Source organism: Cibotium barometz, chromosome 25 (assembly GCF_041138505.1).
Source record: "Cibotium barometz isolate CiBa-2024 chromosome 25, ASM4113850v1, whole genome shotgun sequence".
Classification (NCBI taxonomy): Eukaryota; Viridiplantae; Streptophyta; class Polypodiopsida; order Cyatheales; family Cibotiaceae; genus Cibotium; species Cibotium barometz.
The window spans coordinates 26346202-26360757 of record NC_141070.1 but is presented as its reverse complement, the minus strand read 5'-3'; the positions used below and the strand labels follow the sequence as shown (position 1 = coordinate 26360757).

The window sequence follows — 14556 nt, the reverse complement described above, 5'->3', positions numbered from 1 at the left end:
GGTGGGAGTTAATGAGAAAGGAGATTTCAAACTGACAAGAAAGATTCAATTTGTAGAGAGTGAAGATAAAAATTTCAAAAAGTAAGAGAGAAAGTATGAGAAAAGTCAAAAAGTAAGAGAGAGAATGAGAATATTCCCTTTTAAAAAGTGAAACTAGGGGGGTATGGCTGATGTTGCAAGGCAAAAAATAGGGGTCATCATAGCCTTTGTCTCCCTTAAGCCCAGCTTTTAAAGCTCTAATCCCTTAAAATTAGGTAGGAGGCCCTTTTTGGGTCCAAAAAATTCTTAGTGGGAGGCATTTGGAGAAAGGAGAACCTCATCTCCAACTATATTTGCAACTTCTTTAAATATCGAGAGGTATGCTTGGATTTCCAACTAGATTGCACTAGTTTAGCTGACATAGGTCAAGAAATGGGCATCGAGAGAGAGACACCTATAGCAAGGGCTAGTGTCCAACTAGAACCTCTACTCTATAACATTTTAAGAGCGTTCAGGCTTGACATCCACCTCCCAACTCACACCTAGGATCCCATAGAGATGCTATAAAGAGGGTGGGGAGGATGTTCTTCCTTGGCCATTGAAGAGATGAAGCTAGAGAATAGATTGCAAGAGCCCAACTATAGCTAGATTCCCTTGAGCGAGAGAGGTCACAATGGGATCTTAGGAGAGAATTGGCTAAGAGATGGGCCGGATTGACTCAGTGAGACAACACAGAAAGAGTGCGACCTAGTTTGGAAAGGGATAAAATAGCTGGCTTGATGCACAAGCATTCTCCCACATTATGAGGGAAGGGATTCCACACTTGGGGCCCATTCTCAAAGAGTCTCGAGAGGGTATAGACATAGTCACCCATACGGCTACAACAACCCTAGATTATAGGTACCATGGGAATGAGTCTACATGAGGGTTGAAGTTGATGCCATGCTTAGAGACCCACCATTTGTGGACTTCATAAGAAATGTAATTTTACCTATTCATATATGACCATAAAGCCTGATATGGATGACAATAGGGAAGCTGGTGGGCCACACCCCCATTGTTGTAAACCCTACATTGTTGCCACATGAAACACCCCATGGTGGACATGGAAGGAGGAAGAGGTGCAACAGCTATAAGAAGGGTAGTGTCGGGAGTCTTATTAGGAGGAATTGTAAGACCACCCCCACGTTTGAATGATCTATTAAGGATGGTTGCAGAAATAGGTAAGGGTTTTAATAGGGAGTTGGGTAAGGCTCTTCCACTATCGAGAGATTTGTAAGACAAACCACAAAGTGTGGCAAAGCTCACATAAAAAATTATAGGTCATGGTGATGCCATTAGACACCTCAAAATTTTTGAATAAGTGTGAAAACTTGTGGACCTTTGAGTGACCAAACGAAAATACATGCCTTTTCCTTAACTCTAGATGAAAAAGTGCACAAATGGTATATATCTCTAATGCTTGAGGATAAAGTTAACTTCACGAGGCTTCAAACTATGTTCATAACAAGTTTTGCAAGAAGCGGTGACAAATGGAGTCAAGAGTCGCTCAACTGCACACAACATAAAATAAGAAGAACATGAATCGATGAGGGATTATGTCTCTCAATTAAAGAATCCCAAATCTAGGTGTAAACCCAAAGAATTATTATTTGATTGAGCAGTCATTACCATGCTTTTGAGGAGGAGTACGAGATTCTAAGATGCATGATTATAATTGCCAACCTAACATCGCTTCATGAATTTTGTAAACTTTTCATCGATGTCAAGGACAACATGTTGGACAATTCTTGCCACCATCTCGAGTTGCTTTGTTGCAGGCTTTGAGCCAGCATAACAACTCAGATGATGATGGAAATATATTAAGAATCTAACTCTTAAGCTCAGCACCGCGTTGTTGGAAAAAATAAGGCTAAGTCAGACTAGTGAAGGCTCGATTAGAACTAGCATCTCTATCCAAGTTGAGAACTGGTTTGGTGATGCAAAATTTTTGTAAGTAGAACCATACAAGTGTAGCATGTCCGTATCTAAGGCCTTGACCTTTAATGTATTATACATGATTAGGAAACCATGATACTAGTATGTGTTGATACTTGCAGAGCCACAACAACAATCATAGTTCCTATAACTGCCTGTAGTAGCAAGACCGAATTTAGCATTACCAACACCCCCAGTCCATGGGAATGTTCAGGAAACTGTATCTAATGTGCAAAACTAGTCTAGGGGAATATAGGATACCTGATGTACCTATACCACCGCCAGTATTGCCACCACACCAATAGCACCTAAATTGACACTGGTCAATAGACTGGTTATTGAGGAGTCTTCGAATGATAGAGAGTACTCTAGGGAGCTGACAATGAATGTTGATTACCTTGATGAAGCTCTAGAGATCACTCCTGAATATTACATCATTTAAGAAGGAACACCAGTGCCTTTGTTTCAAACCACGGCACAATGGAAGGGAAGGGACATGAATGCTATGGCAAAGAGACCCATTATAGTGCTGCCATTGCCAAGGTCCTCATCATGTGGCCGAATGTCCCCCCCACAAGTTTGCTTCATCAACAATGAGCTGATAGCTTGCACAAAATGCAATGAACCCTAGTGCAAGCTATGTAAAATGTGGAATAGATCACCTCTTTAAGCCATGTAAAATATGGAATAGAATAAATAATGAAGCATCCACTCCTACCAACCCTACCATAGGACTCAGACTAATGAGTGTGCAGCTCGGATTGGTTGCTATACCTCTCAAGGTATTAACACAAACTTAGACATAAATGATACAAAGAGACTAATTTGAGAACCTTGTTTCTAACTCGGCACTCAAGGCTAGAAGAAGAAGAAAAGTGAGGAAGGTAGGAAGAGGTGAATCATAAGTTCCTAGATAGGATGGGTCATATGAGGGAACTATCGAAACCATATCCACGTAGTCTAGCCAAGAGCCAGGAGGAATCACAATCTTAGGAAAATAAGGGTGAAGTTGCCATGGTGTGGAGAATAGAGTTGAAACGAGGTGGCTCCTCCAAAGAGAGTTGGAGAATATCCCAATACACAGCTAGAAATTAAAAAGTTAGAGGTTTCAAGAGCCTTAGTCTAGAATAGTTAGGAGAAACCTGACCAGAGATTAAGAGCCTTAGTCTAAGAGTCTTAGGAGAAACTTAATGAGATATAAAGAACCTAAGGTTGAGAGTGTCAAGAGAAACTTGACGAGATTAAGAGCCACTCGAGATAGAGATAATTTATTTGACTGTATAAAGGACAAAGGGAACCCAAAAGAACTTCGGGACCCTTGTTAGAACAAATTGTGAAAGGATATAACTTTGATTTCGAGATGGAGGACTTGTTCAATCATATGTTTGCTAAAGGGGGAGCACTTTCTCCCATGGAATCAACCATTCTTGAACAAGGATCCCTGGAATTTGATAATTACTTAAACCATTCAACATGAGTTGTAGTAGGACTTATGTCCTTCCTTTCTTTGGAATTCAAAATGCTAATAGGACCATTGCTAAGAGCAAACCAATACTTGTGGATGGATATGAAAGAATGGAGGGTAGAAGGAAGGCTCCGATCTAGACTAAGACAATCTACCAACACCCATGGAATCAACCATTCTTGAACAAGGATCCCTAGAATTTGATAATTACTTAAACCATTCAACATGAGTTGTAGTAGGACTTATGTCCTTCCTTTCTTTGGAATTCAAAATGCTAATAGGACCATTGCTAAGAGCAAACCAATACTTGTGGATGGATATGAAAGAATGGAGGGTAGAAGGAAGGCTCCGATCTAGACTAAGACAATCTACCAACACCCATTGAAGGATTTGAATATGATTAGAGATAAACCATCTGGGACATTACTATGAGAGTGATGACATAACAAATGCAACACTACTAGTATCGCATCAGGTTTAGCAAGGTATAACTATACTAGATGGACGAGCAGGAGTAAGTATCGTTACCATTTTGCTAGGAAAATTGGGGTAGATCGACCTTAGAGAAAATAAACCTGATTGTAAAAATGGAAGATGGAATGATAGAAAAACCATTAGAGTTTTGTGGAACCTAAAGAATAAGATAGCAAAAATGGCTGATGGAATGATGGAAAAACCCATGGGAGTTTTGTGGAACCTGAAGATTTACATTTCGATTTTGCCTAATTTTATGGTTATACACTTTTCTATGCAAACCAACTCATATGATGTTCACCAATTTGAGAACACTTGAGCCTTGTAAGATAGAGAGAAGAAAAGCAAGAATGCAAGGGTCTTACTGGCTTGTACCTCTAGCCACTCTTAGTAGAGCAACCATCTCTTGTGGAGAGAAAAGGTCATCAACTTTGCCTCCCTTGTTATTACTACAAGGAAGAGCAAAGAGAGAGCTATGGAAAGCTCAACCTTTACTTCAGTGCCTTGATGAGTGACAACATGGGAGGGAATGGGAGAAAAGGAGAGGGAGAAGACACCTTGAATCACCATGCCATCACTTACCCATGCAATCCTCAAGCATACATGCAACAAAGAAAAGATACAAGCATGCCATCAATTACCCATGCAATCCTCAATCACAAGAGCAAGAAACGCAAACTTAATTGTGAGAATGGGATTATGTATTTTCTCATTAGTCAAAATGTCTTATATACAAGACTCATATTCACAATGCTCGACCACCAAAGTAATGTCTAGGGGCCCAAAATCTAGTCTAGGCTAATTTTTGGTCTAAGTATACATTACTGGTATACACAAGTTGTAAGCTCAGTTTTGACTAGCATACATCACCCAAGTAATGTCTGAGGACCCTAAATCTAGTCTAGGCTTATTTCCTAGTCTAAATATACATTACCGAGCTTACACAATCGGTTTTGACTATCTTCTAGCACAATTCGTAAGCTTCGAGGTTTCCCATAGTTAATTCCAGCACAATTCATAAGCTTGAAGATTTCCCATAATTAATTACATGAAGCACATTGCATGGTACAAAAAATATGGCTCGAAAATGTTACTGTACATTTGGAATAATGTTAAATCTGGTTAACATACCCCTTTCCTCATCATGGGTTGTGTCCTCAGTAGTAGTAAAGCTTAAAGAGAGTTAGTCGTAGAAACCGCCTGCTGAAGTTCTAGTAACTTAGACTTTGTATATTAGGTAGTGCGGTGGAAAGATTTGTAGAGGATGTCTAAAAGGCAGTCTCTTAAACATGTCTTTGAAGGTAATCCTCAAACCTAATGAACTCGTTAGAGTATCTGTCAAAGAGTGGGGCCTTTATTAATGTCGATCGCCATGTCTTGGAGACCTTCATCAAAGGCATGCCAAGACAATGATGAGGCAAAAAAAGCAAATAGTGATGACTATGTCAAGGTCAGGCACCTTGTCATAATCTTGAATGAACTTACACATCGTGGAAAGCATCTAGCCCTCGTTGTGAAAAAGAGAGGTGGCCAAGGTGGAAATGTCTAGGGAAAGTTGAATTGTAACTTTGGCTTCTTCTCTAGCTCTTTCTCGAAGAAGTCCCAGGGCCATCTTCATTCAATTGGTAAATAGATTGGGCTGACTCTGAGGTATCTAGGAGCATAGCAATACTCTTTTTAAAATTTGGCATGAAGAAGGTAAGGACGTTGCCAAACAGGTTGTTTGCCCATGAGTTCATGCTGCATGATAGGGGAACCTTTGGCTTGTGATCTCTTATATCCCCCTCCATCTCCCTCCTATGAGCTCTCCACCATTGGTTAAAATTTTCTTCCAGATAAACTTTGATTAAGCATATATCATGAGATCAATGATTGTGTTAATATTTGGTGTGGGATCAAGGTGCTGCTCTGTTCCAAGATCCTAATGGTGGCTATGTCAATGTCAATGATGTCTAGTGGATTATTGTCCAATGGATCATGCCAGTTAAATGGGTAGTTAGGAGGGAACATCTGTTCCTGCTCTCTAGGTGATAGCTTCCGTACCTATGCCAGTGGCATGGTTGATATGATGCCAATGGTGGATGGCAGGTTACTAGAGCTAATGGCATAGTTATAGCGCCAACTCATATAGTCGAGTTCACACTATGGACCTATATATATGTATATATGTATATATATATATATATATATATATATATATATATATATATGTATGTATCTATATATCTATATGTATATGTATATGTATATGTATATGTATATGTATATGTATGTGTGTGTGTGTGTGTGTGTGTGTGTGTGTGTGTGTGTGTATGTATGTATATATATATATATATATATAGAGAGAGAGAGAGAGAGAGAGAGATTTTGAAATATTACGCTCATAAAGAACTTTCAAAAATCATAAAACATGTAAACTTTACGTGTTTACTATTTGAATTTAACCCAAAAAAAATATCTTTCTCAAATCATGAAAGATATTAAAAATTTACCTACAAACATTTTCACTATCTGACTTTAATAGAACTTTTTTGTGTATTAGAATTTACTTTTTGTATATTAAAAATTTACCTACAAACATTTTCACTATCTGACTTTAATAGAACTTTTTTGTATATTAGAATTTACTTTTACCGAAATGTACATATGTATCTTGAACTAGTCTAAATGTACCCATTTATATGGTACATTTGTTTGCATCTCCAAGAACACTATTATTTTAAAGAATTATTTTATTGCATTTGCAAATCAAAATTTAAAACAACTTCAATAACTAAACTTGCATACAAGCCTAATCATCATTAGTTCCATATTCTCTCTCTCTCTCTCTCTCTCTCTCTCTCTCTCTCTCTCTCTCTCTCACACACACACACACACACACACACACATCTAAAACAAGAAGAGTAAAGTTTTTTTTTAAAACCTTAGACCTCTATAGGAATATCACAAAAATTGTTTGGTTTTTTTCCAAGAAGGGCAGTTGTTAGAGAGCTTCTTTGCATTGTCCTTAAAAAAACGAGAAAGAAGCCTGACCAATTTAGCATCTCTATGAATAATTGTCAAGTTACTAGATGATAGATAATACATTTGGAGATTTTCCAAATTTTCAAAGCACCGCAAACCTCCATTTTGATACTTAAGGTTTCTCAAACTTTGAATTTGTTTACTAAATTATATCAAAGAAAGATTGAAAAAGTGGTTGCCTAAAAGTAAAAATTGTGTAGAAGCAAGGAGAGGATATGGCCTCGATAAATATAGCATGACACAACCACCAGCTCATCGTCAGTGTTTTTCCCCACACCTCATGAACATGTCCAACATTGGTTTGCTATAAAAATATTTAGTCGGTTTTCTTCGATTTCAACTAGAGAAAATACACTAAAATGGAGTTCCCATGCTGATTTGAAGTGGTCCATTGGTAGGTAAGGAGAAAAGAGAATCACAAAAAGAAAAGACTGTGAAAGTTGTTGCCTAGAAGTAGTATATATCGTGACCAAAGGTGGGGATGGCTGATCACAATACCACCAATGTTTTTTTCCCATCTCGTGAGCACATGGATTCTTTGAGGGGCATGTTTCTGTCTGTACAATATTTTTAGGAGTCCGCACACTTTGTTTTCTAAACCTGGGATCTTAAAGAGAGGGGGGGCATGTTTTTTGACGGGCTAGGTCACCTTAAAAATGATAGGGTTAGTAAAAATAATGCCCATTTTTTCACATTATTTTTTGACAAGTCACTCAAAATAAATGGTTGACCTAAAAGCACCAAAAAAAAAAACGGGTGGGTGTGGGGGGACAAAAATGTGTTAAACGGTCGATGGACATTTTTTGGCAGTGGCGTGTAACTGAGCTGGCAGAGTGGGTGCCACGCTGGTAGTAGGTACCTGCCATGTGCCAGAGGCCAGTGTGTCACGGTGTGCATGACTCCACCACTGTCTCCATCCAAGGTGGCAGAGTGCATGCCATCCTGCACACACTGCGCACCGCCGTAGCGGTGACGTGTCCTAGTCACGGCTTCAATAGTTACGGCTTCGTTCACATCTTGGCGGATAAAAATTTCGAATATCCTCAAATTCGTTCCCATCTCTTACACTGTACCTTTGAGATGGTTCATTCCGTGCTCCCACACAGACAAAAAAAAAAAAGAAAAAGAAAAAGAAAAAAAAGACTAATAATAACTAATAACTAGTACTCAACCCATTCTTTGTATGTAAAAGACATTAAGAAGCGAAACACAAGAATGGAAGTCGGAGTACAAAGGGTCAATGAGAATACAAGGGTCAATCGAAGGGATTTTTTTCCTCTTATTTTTTAGAAATCCAAGATTTCTTTTTTCTCTCCTCTCCTTGTGCCTTGGTTGTCCATGATTAATATGTAATAGATAGTAAATACCAAAATTATAACTGGAATTATAATAGCATGACCTTTTTTTTCCCCTAGCACTAACACCATAATGATGTCTGTGTGAGAAAGTGAGAGAATTGCACGACCACAATAACGAGAATAAATGGGTTTTCAAAAATAAAAGAAAGTTGTGCTCATTTAATAATCATCTAATTAGGGTTTTAATTGCTTTTGCAAACAACCTTTAAATAGAGTAAATCTCTCTCTCTCATACCAACTCTTGCTAGGTGAGAATTCTGACGAGGCTTGGTACAGTATCCGAGAACGACGCTTACCCACCCCCATCACAGACCCACACATCTGGCACTCATATGCACACTTGTTATACCGCATACCCCACCAAAGCCCTCCCTCCCACATCCTCTTCACATGAGACATGGTGTGGTGAAGGCTATATGTAAGCTTCAAAACGGCTGATCATAGAATCACAAGGGGCTTATGGTGGCTGAGCACCTCTCTTTTGCATGTGTGGCACATTGGCACCCCTTGGAGACTTCTTGAATAATCAAAATCTTCCATCATGCTAATCATGCTATGTATCATTGGAAAGGTCTCGACGAGTAGATTCCAAATGTGCAATCTCTGCCAACTTTTGATTTGATTTGCATAATTTTCACCATGAGCCCATTTTTTTTAAAGAGAGGAGGTATGAAAATCCTTAAGGGAAAAAAATGAGAGTCCATATTTTACCTAATGTTTGAAGTATGTGTGTGTGTGTATGTATATATATATATGTGTGTGTATATATATATATATATGTATATATATATATATATGTATGTATGTATGTACATACATACATACATACATGCATGCATGCATACATACATACACACATGCATATATATATATATATATATGCATGTGTGTATGTATGTATGCATGCATGTATGTATGCATGATATATATATGTATATATATATGCATGCATGTATGTATGTATGTATGCATGCATGTATACATACATACATACGTATAACCTAAACCCAATATTTTTACCATGTACATGAAAGAAGTACTGCCATCTAATCCAAAGTCACGATCATCACAATCTTAGACCTGTGCATATCTACTAGCCTTCTTTTAACAAAATATTTTTGTATCGCACATGGTACACATGTTATGAGTCATCAATTATTTGATACCTTGGAATAAGTTACAACCAACTCAATTTCTAGAATGTTAGAGAGTAAGGAAATGCTATTTGAGAGGATAGTTCATGCATTGTCATTTATAGACAAAGCACTCATAGCCACCATTGGGAGACCTTTCTTTAGGAAACACACACACTTCCTCTTTTTTTTTCACGCTCTAGGCCCAAGTTCCCAACCTTCACTTGACTCCTCAACTTAAAGAGGGGGGGGGGGGGGAAAAGGACGCACAAGAGAAAGAGGAGAGATGGTAGAACATGACAGAGAAGTGTCGAGGCCGTTGTTGATTAGAAGAACATTACAAAGATACATCTCTTTGACGTTACAATTTCATGACATCCTCGAAGGGCCCTTGCATTTGGGTTTTCTACAGCAGTGGGCCTGCTCTTTGTGAGGAAGAATCGCCATATTAAGTCACAGTGGGAAAATTTGTGATCCATGTAAAAGGGTGGGTTGCAGGCATTCTTCTCATAATTATTGGATTTTGGTTTATGATTAGTCAATAAATTGATAAACTAAGGTAGCTAAAGCTAAGCATTGTCGTCGAATTGAGGATGCCCATTAGGAGGAGGATGTGGGCGGCACTGTTTTGATGCCTTGCCTCTGCAGCTCGGACAAAACACTTTCCAATGAAGGCGGCTTCAGGCCCAGAGGAAGTGGTGTGAATGGGTTCTTCAAGACTTCGTTGATGGCAGCATCCACTTTCTCCTTCGGCTGTACATTCAGAGCACGAAAAGATTAGAGACGATCAGAGATAAAGATTAGAGGAGATTAGAGATAAAAGCACTATAAATTATGCAATACACATTGATAATCAAAATGTGAAGGTCAAAATGATATAATACCGGATGAAAGCCAGCCACCTTCTCTGATTGTGTCTGCACAAGCATAGCCCTGTTGGCAACTCCATGCAATGGAGCTAGTGGTAATCTCTGAATACACATTAAGTACAAGATTAATGTAAAGCAGCATTAAAGCACGAGATGATGTGCTATTAGAATTATCTCTACATTAACATACACAAAGACACTGAGATGCCCACTGTCACTACAGACCCGGATGTGCAAATCTATGTATTAACATTGTAACGAGACAAATTGACAGCAGTTATAGAATGTGTCAATGGTGACATACCAGTACAGGTTGTGGATGACCGTGCGGTGGATGATAGAAAGGGGCTCCAGACGCAGGATGACCCCATGCATCCAAGCAGACCTGCATTGGTAGCACAGGGTGAGAATGTAGACCAGGATAACTTAGATCATGGTGATCAACCACCATCTACTCCTTTAACCCTTAACTACTATCATTGTAGGCTCTAAACCACTATTCCTCTTATCTGATTCTCCACCACCCCACTTCCATAATCATAACACAATCTATGAACCATTAGCCACCACGGAGGTAAGTGTCTACCGGAGGAGGCTGGTGCCAAAGACTGCTATCAGAAGCTTGCCATGGCTTGGGCCAGAAATGCTCAGAAGTAGGGTGGCCCCATACATGAAGACCCATGGGAACTAACGGTGCCGGACGTGAAACAACTTGGGATTGTGGTGGCCGGGAAACCACATCCAACTGTCTTCTTTGGTTCCATGTGGCAGCCTCTACCTCCCGCGCTTGTATATGCTTCTTGTGAGATCTGTATTTCTGGTATCCCCAAAAAGCAACAAAAGGTACAGATAGATGATCACAATTTAGTTGTACCCAATTATAAAAACATTTTTACATGGTCATTACATGACAGACTATAGCTACTTCATCTACTAAAATCAAAAGTCTACCCTAACATGATACCCAAGGAGCAATGCACATGGGGCAACTCCTACATTGCCAGCTATAATAAAGCTAATTTCCACATATCTTAATAGAGATCAGTGTCCCCTACTGACCTGTAGATGGCTTGCAATGTTGTGCCGGGTCAGGTGTTGAACTCCCATGATCTCCAATATCTTTGAGGGAATGGCTTTGTCCACTCCTAGCTGCTCCACTGCTTGCACAAACCGACGGTGCAGCTCTGCTGTCCAATCAACCTGCTAAAGAAGAATGAACCAATTATCCATAATTTTGATAACTTGATAGAAGAGATAGGGGTGATGGGCCAATGCTTTCTACTAGGCACATACCTTGATCTTCTTCTTTGATTGCATGCTTTTGTTCCCTTTCCTGGATTGGTCGGAGTCACTGCTCTTAGTGGGCTCCTGCTCATATGCTTCATGTCCATGGATGCTAGTACACACAGGGGTGGACTTATAGTCACTTGAACTTGCCATGCCTGCCTCTGCCTTGGCAACCTCAGCCAACAAGAGGGCCTCTTCATCATTTTGGTCTCCTTCATCCAAGCATTCTAAGCTTAACTGTAGCCTCTTATCAGACGGAAGATCATCCAGAATGCTGGAATCCATATCTATGCATGAGAAGTCGTCGACAAGATCATCGGCTAGAGTTAGACTATCTTGGAAATCAAGGCTGTCATGAAATTGCAAATCTTCATCTTCACATGATAGCGGCGCCTCGAGGCTGTCAAGGTCATGTAGTGATTGAAACTCATCTCCATCGGAATTGCTTTGGAAAAGCCCATCCATGTTCTGCATCTCACTCTTGACATGTTCAAAGCTGCTGCAGTCATCAGTGCTGCTATCATCTTCTAGCCCAGCTTTCATGAAAGTAGAGTTTTGTGAATGGGGGGATCCATCACCTGATACAGTGACTGCCCTCTCAGCTTGCTCGAGCTGAGGGGTGGAAGGTCCTGGTGACCTTGCCGCCAAATAAAGCATCAAATTATCATCCAACTCAGGCTTAACTTCATCTAAGAAGCTTAATTTTGGCACATCTTGATGATCACCCTTGGCAGTGTACTCCTCAAAAAAGAGCTTAGCTTCACCTTGCATTAAAGATAGTGTTTCGGCATTGCTAGCGGGATCAATAGGCTCTTCCTTGATAGTGGTTATTTGCTGGGTAGTTACTCCATTAACTTCTCCTGCACAATTCTGAGCTGGAGAGAGGTGCGTTGGTAGAACCATCTCTCCGGAGCTCAAAGCCTGCATTAAAATGAAGAAGTGAAGTGAGGTCACAGGTACTGATATTAGTATGCATTGTAAGTATACAAGAAAATATATTATAGTTACATGATTATGCTTGATTACTACATGATTATGATAATTACCTTTTTGATTACTACATGATTATGATAATTACCTTGCGAAACACATGCTGCCATATATTTTTCAGCTTATCTTCTGAAAGGGGCTTCTGTATAAACTCCGATGCTCCCGCCTGTAGGGGAAGGTCATTAGCATAATAAAATTGATCATTAAGACAATAGCTAAGATTATCACTTACTAGTCATCATAATTTTAGATATTTACCCACCGCAATACCCTCCATCATGATGGTCACATTCTTTGTGTTGGATAGCACTGCAAGGCAAATCTTGAACATAAGCACCTCATTAATGGGAAAGGAGGCCATAATAGCTTTCTAATTAGGATTAGAAGGTGATTGTACTAACGGATTGTGGGCAGATGCTTGGCAGCACCGACTATGTTGAACGAATCAGCTGCATTGGTGGGGTTTACCTACAAAAGAGAAACCCTAGTTAGATCAGATGATTCAGAGATAACTCCTGATTAACACATACACCTCAGTTAATCGCAGATACCGTGATTAAGGAATAAATCGCGATTAAAAGTAACAATTTATTGTTTTTTGAGGTGTTTTTTTGAGGATTAAGTGTTATTAGCCATCACCTCCACAATAGCAAGGTGGAAGGTCCTGCTTTGATCTTGGATAGCTGCCAAGGCCGCTTGCCCGTTGGAAAAAGCAGTCACTGTGTAAGAAATTTAACCCTGAGATTAAGCTCGAGTAATCGCATAAATCACTACGACTGTGACTAAGCTAATCTAATTAAACAGTGTGATTAACGGATGAACTTGATTACCGGTGTAGTTACAGGCCTCTAATATAAGCTTGGCATCGTTCAGAGCTACCTCATCCTCGTCTAATACCAGAACGTGCAGGCCTTTGGGGAATTGCTTCCATGCAGAGAACTTCTGCTCGAATGCGAGCATGGTGTGAACGATGGTTTTGGCCGCCGGAGCGAAGCAGTGCTCGCCGGAGAGCGGGGTCCAAACGTCCGCGGCACTCTCTTCAGTTTGCATTCAACTTCTACAGATCCATTCGGAAACAACTGTCCTATCGATCAAAATCACAGATCATGGAGCACAAAATGCTGTCGGAACTAGGGCTCAGATACTTCCGGGCATCATCGCAGACTGCCAGAGATCATCAGATATGCCGTGCAACAAACACATTAAACTGCCGGGAATAATTTTCCCCCAGATCTTGTCTCAATCCGTCGGCAATACTCGCCGGGAAATCAAACATCGGGCAGAGGCAGCTCACAGAGCGTAAAATGATGCCGGGAATCAATGGAAAAGTGCCGGGAATTGAACACACAAAACCGGGCTTGTAAACCGTGGCCGGGTAGAGAGGCGAGCTTACAAGCAGAGCAGCGACAGTAACGATCTGATATCGTATATCGTATATAAGAAAGAAAATACCATGGATAATAGGTTATCATTTTCTGGGGGGGGAAATGATTTCACAAATAAAGAATTGAAATTGTTAAGGCCGTCCGATGCAGCAGTATATCTTACGGCTAACTTTTTAAGGCTGGCCCCCACCACTAGTCAGAGAGAAGCGGGCATTTGCAGAATCTTCCCGGCATGGATACCTACCTACCCCGCTAGGCTCCAAAAATTCTTTTAAATTGACTTGGCCCGTCTTCTCTCTCACTCATCATTTCATGACCCAAAAAAAAAAAAATCGCCTAAAATATTTACCACCCTTTTAAATGACTTGTATTGTATATATTCACACAAATGATTTGTATTGCATTAATTTGACGTTGCATTAACTAATGCAAAAACTAAGGCTAAATGATTGTATTGTATATATTCACACAAATGATTTGTATTGCATTAATTTGACTTTGCATTAACTAATGCAAAAACTAAGGCTATTTGATGGCAGCCCGACTAAAAATGCCTTTATTGAAAAAAAAACTAAGGCTAAAATAAGCGCTCATCCTCCCCGAGCTCTCTCACCC

The 14556-nt window shown here is 39.9% G+C and overlaps 1 protein-coding gene across 2 annotated transcripts; it reads right to left on the bottom strand.

The window, feature by feature from the left end:
- Positions 1 to 9707: 9707 nt before the first annotated feature.
- Positions 9708 to 14045, bottom strand: LOC147624413 (two-component response regulator-like APRR2). Of its 2 annotated transcripts, none has more exons than XM_086819406.1 (11): positions 13387 to 14045; positions 13196 to 13275; positions 12958 to 13024; positions 12819 to 12865; positions 12645 to 12722; positions 11573 to 12487; positions 11339 to 11479; positions 10866 to 11096; positions 10584 to 10664; positions 10295 to 10381; positions 9708 to 10163 (listed from the first exon to the last, which is right to left on the bottom strand). In XM_086819406.1, the coding sequence occupies exons 1-11, from the start codon at positions 13604 to 13606 to the stop codon at positions 10011 to 10013; spliced, it is 2100 nt and encodes a 699-aa protein (XP_086675532.1). In that variant the 5' UTR covers positions 13607 to 14045; the 3' UTR covers positions 9708 to 10010. The 2 variants fall into 2 exon arrangements, with proteins under 2 accessions (XP_086675532.1, XP_086675531.1); XM_086819405.1 differs by having other exon boundaries at positions 11339 to 11482; positions 13387 to 13996.
- Between the last annotated feature and the right edge of the window lie 511 nt (positions 14046 to 14556).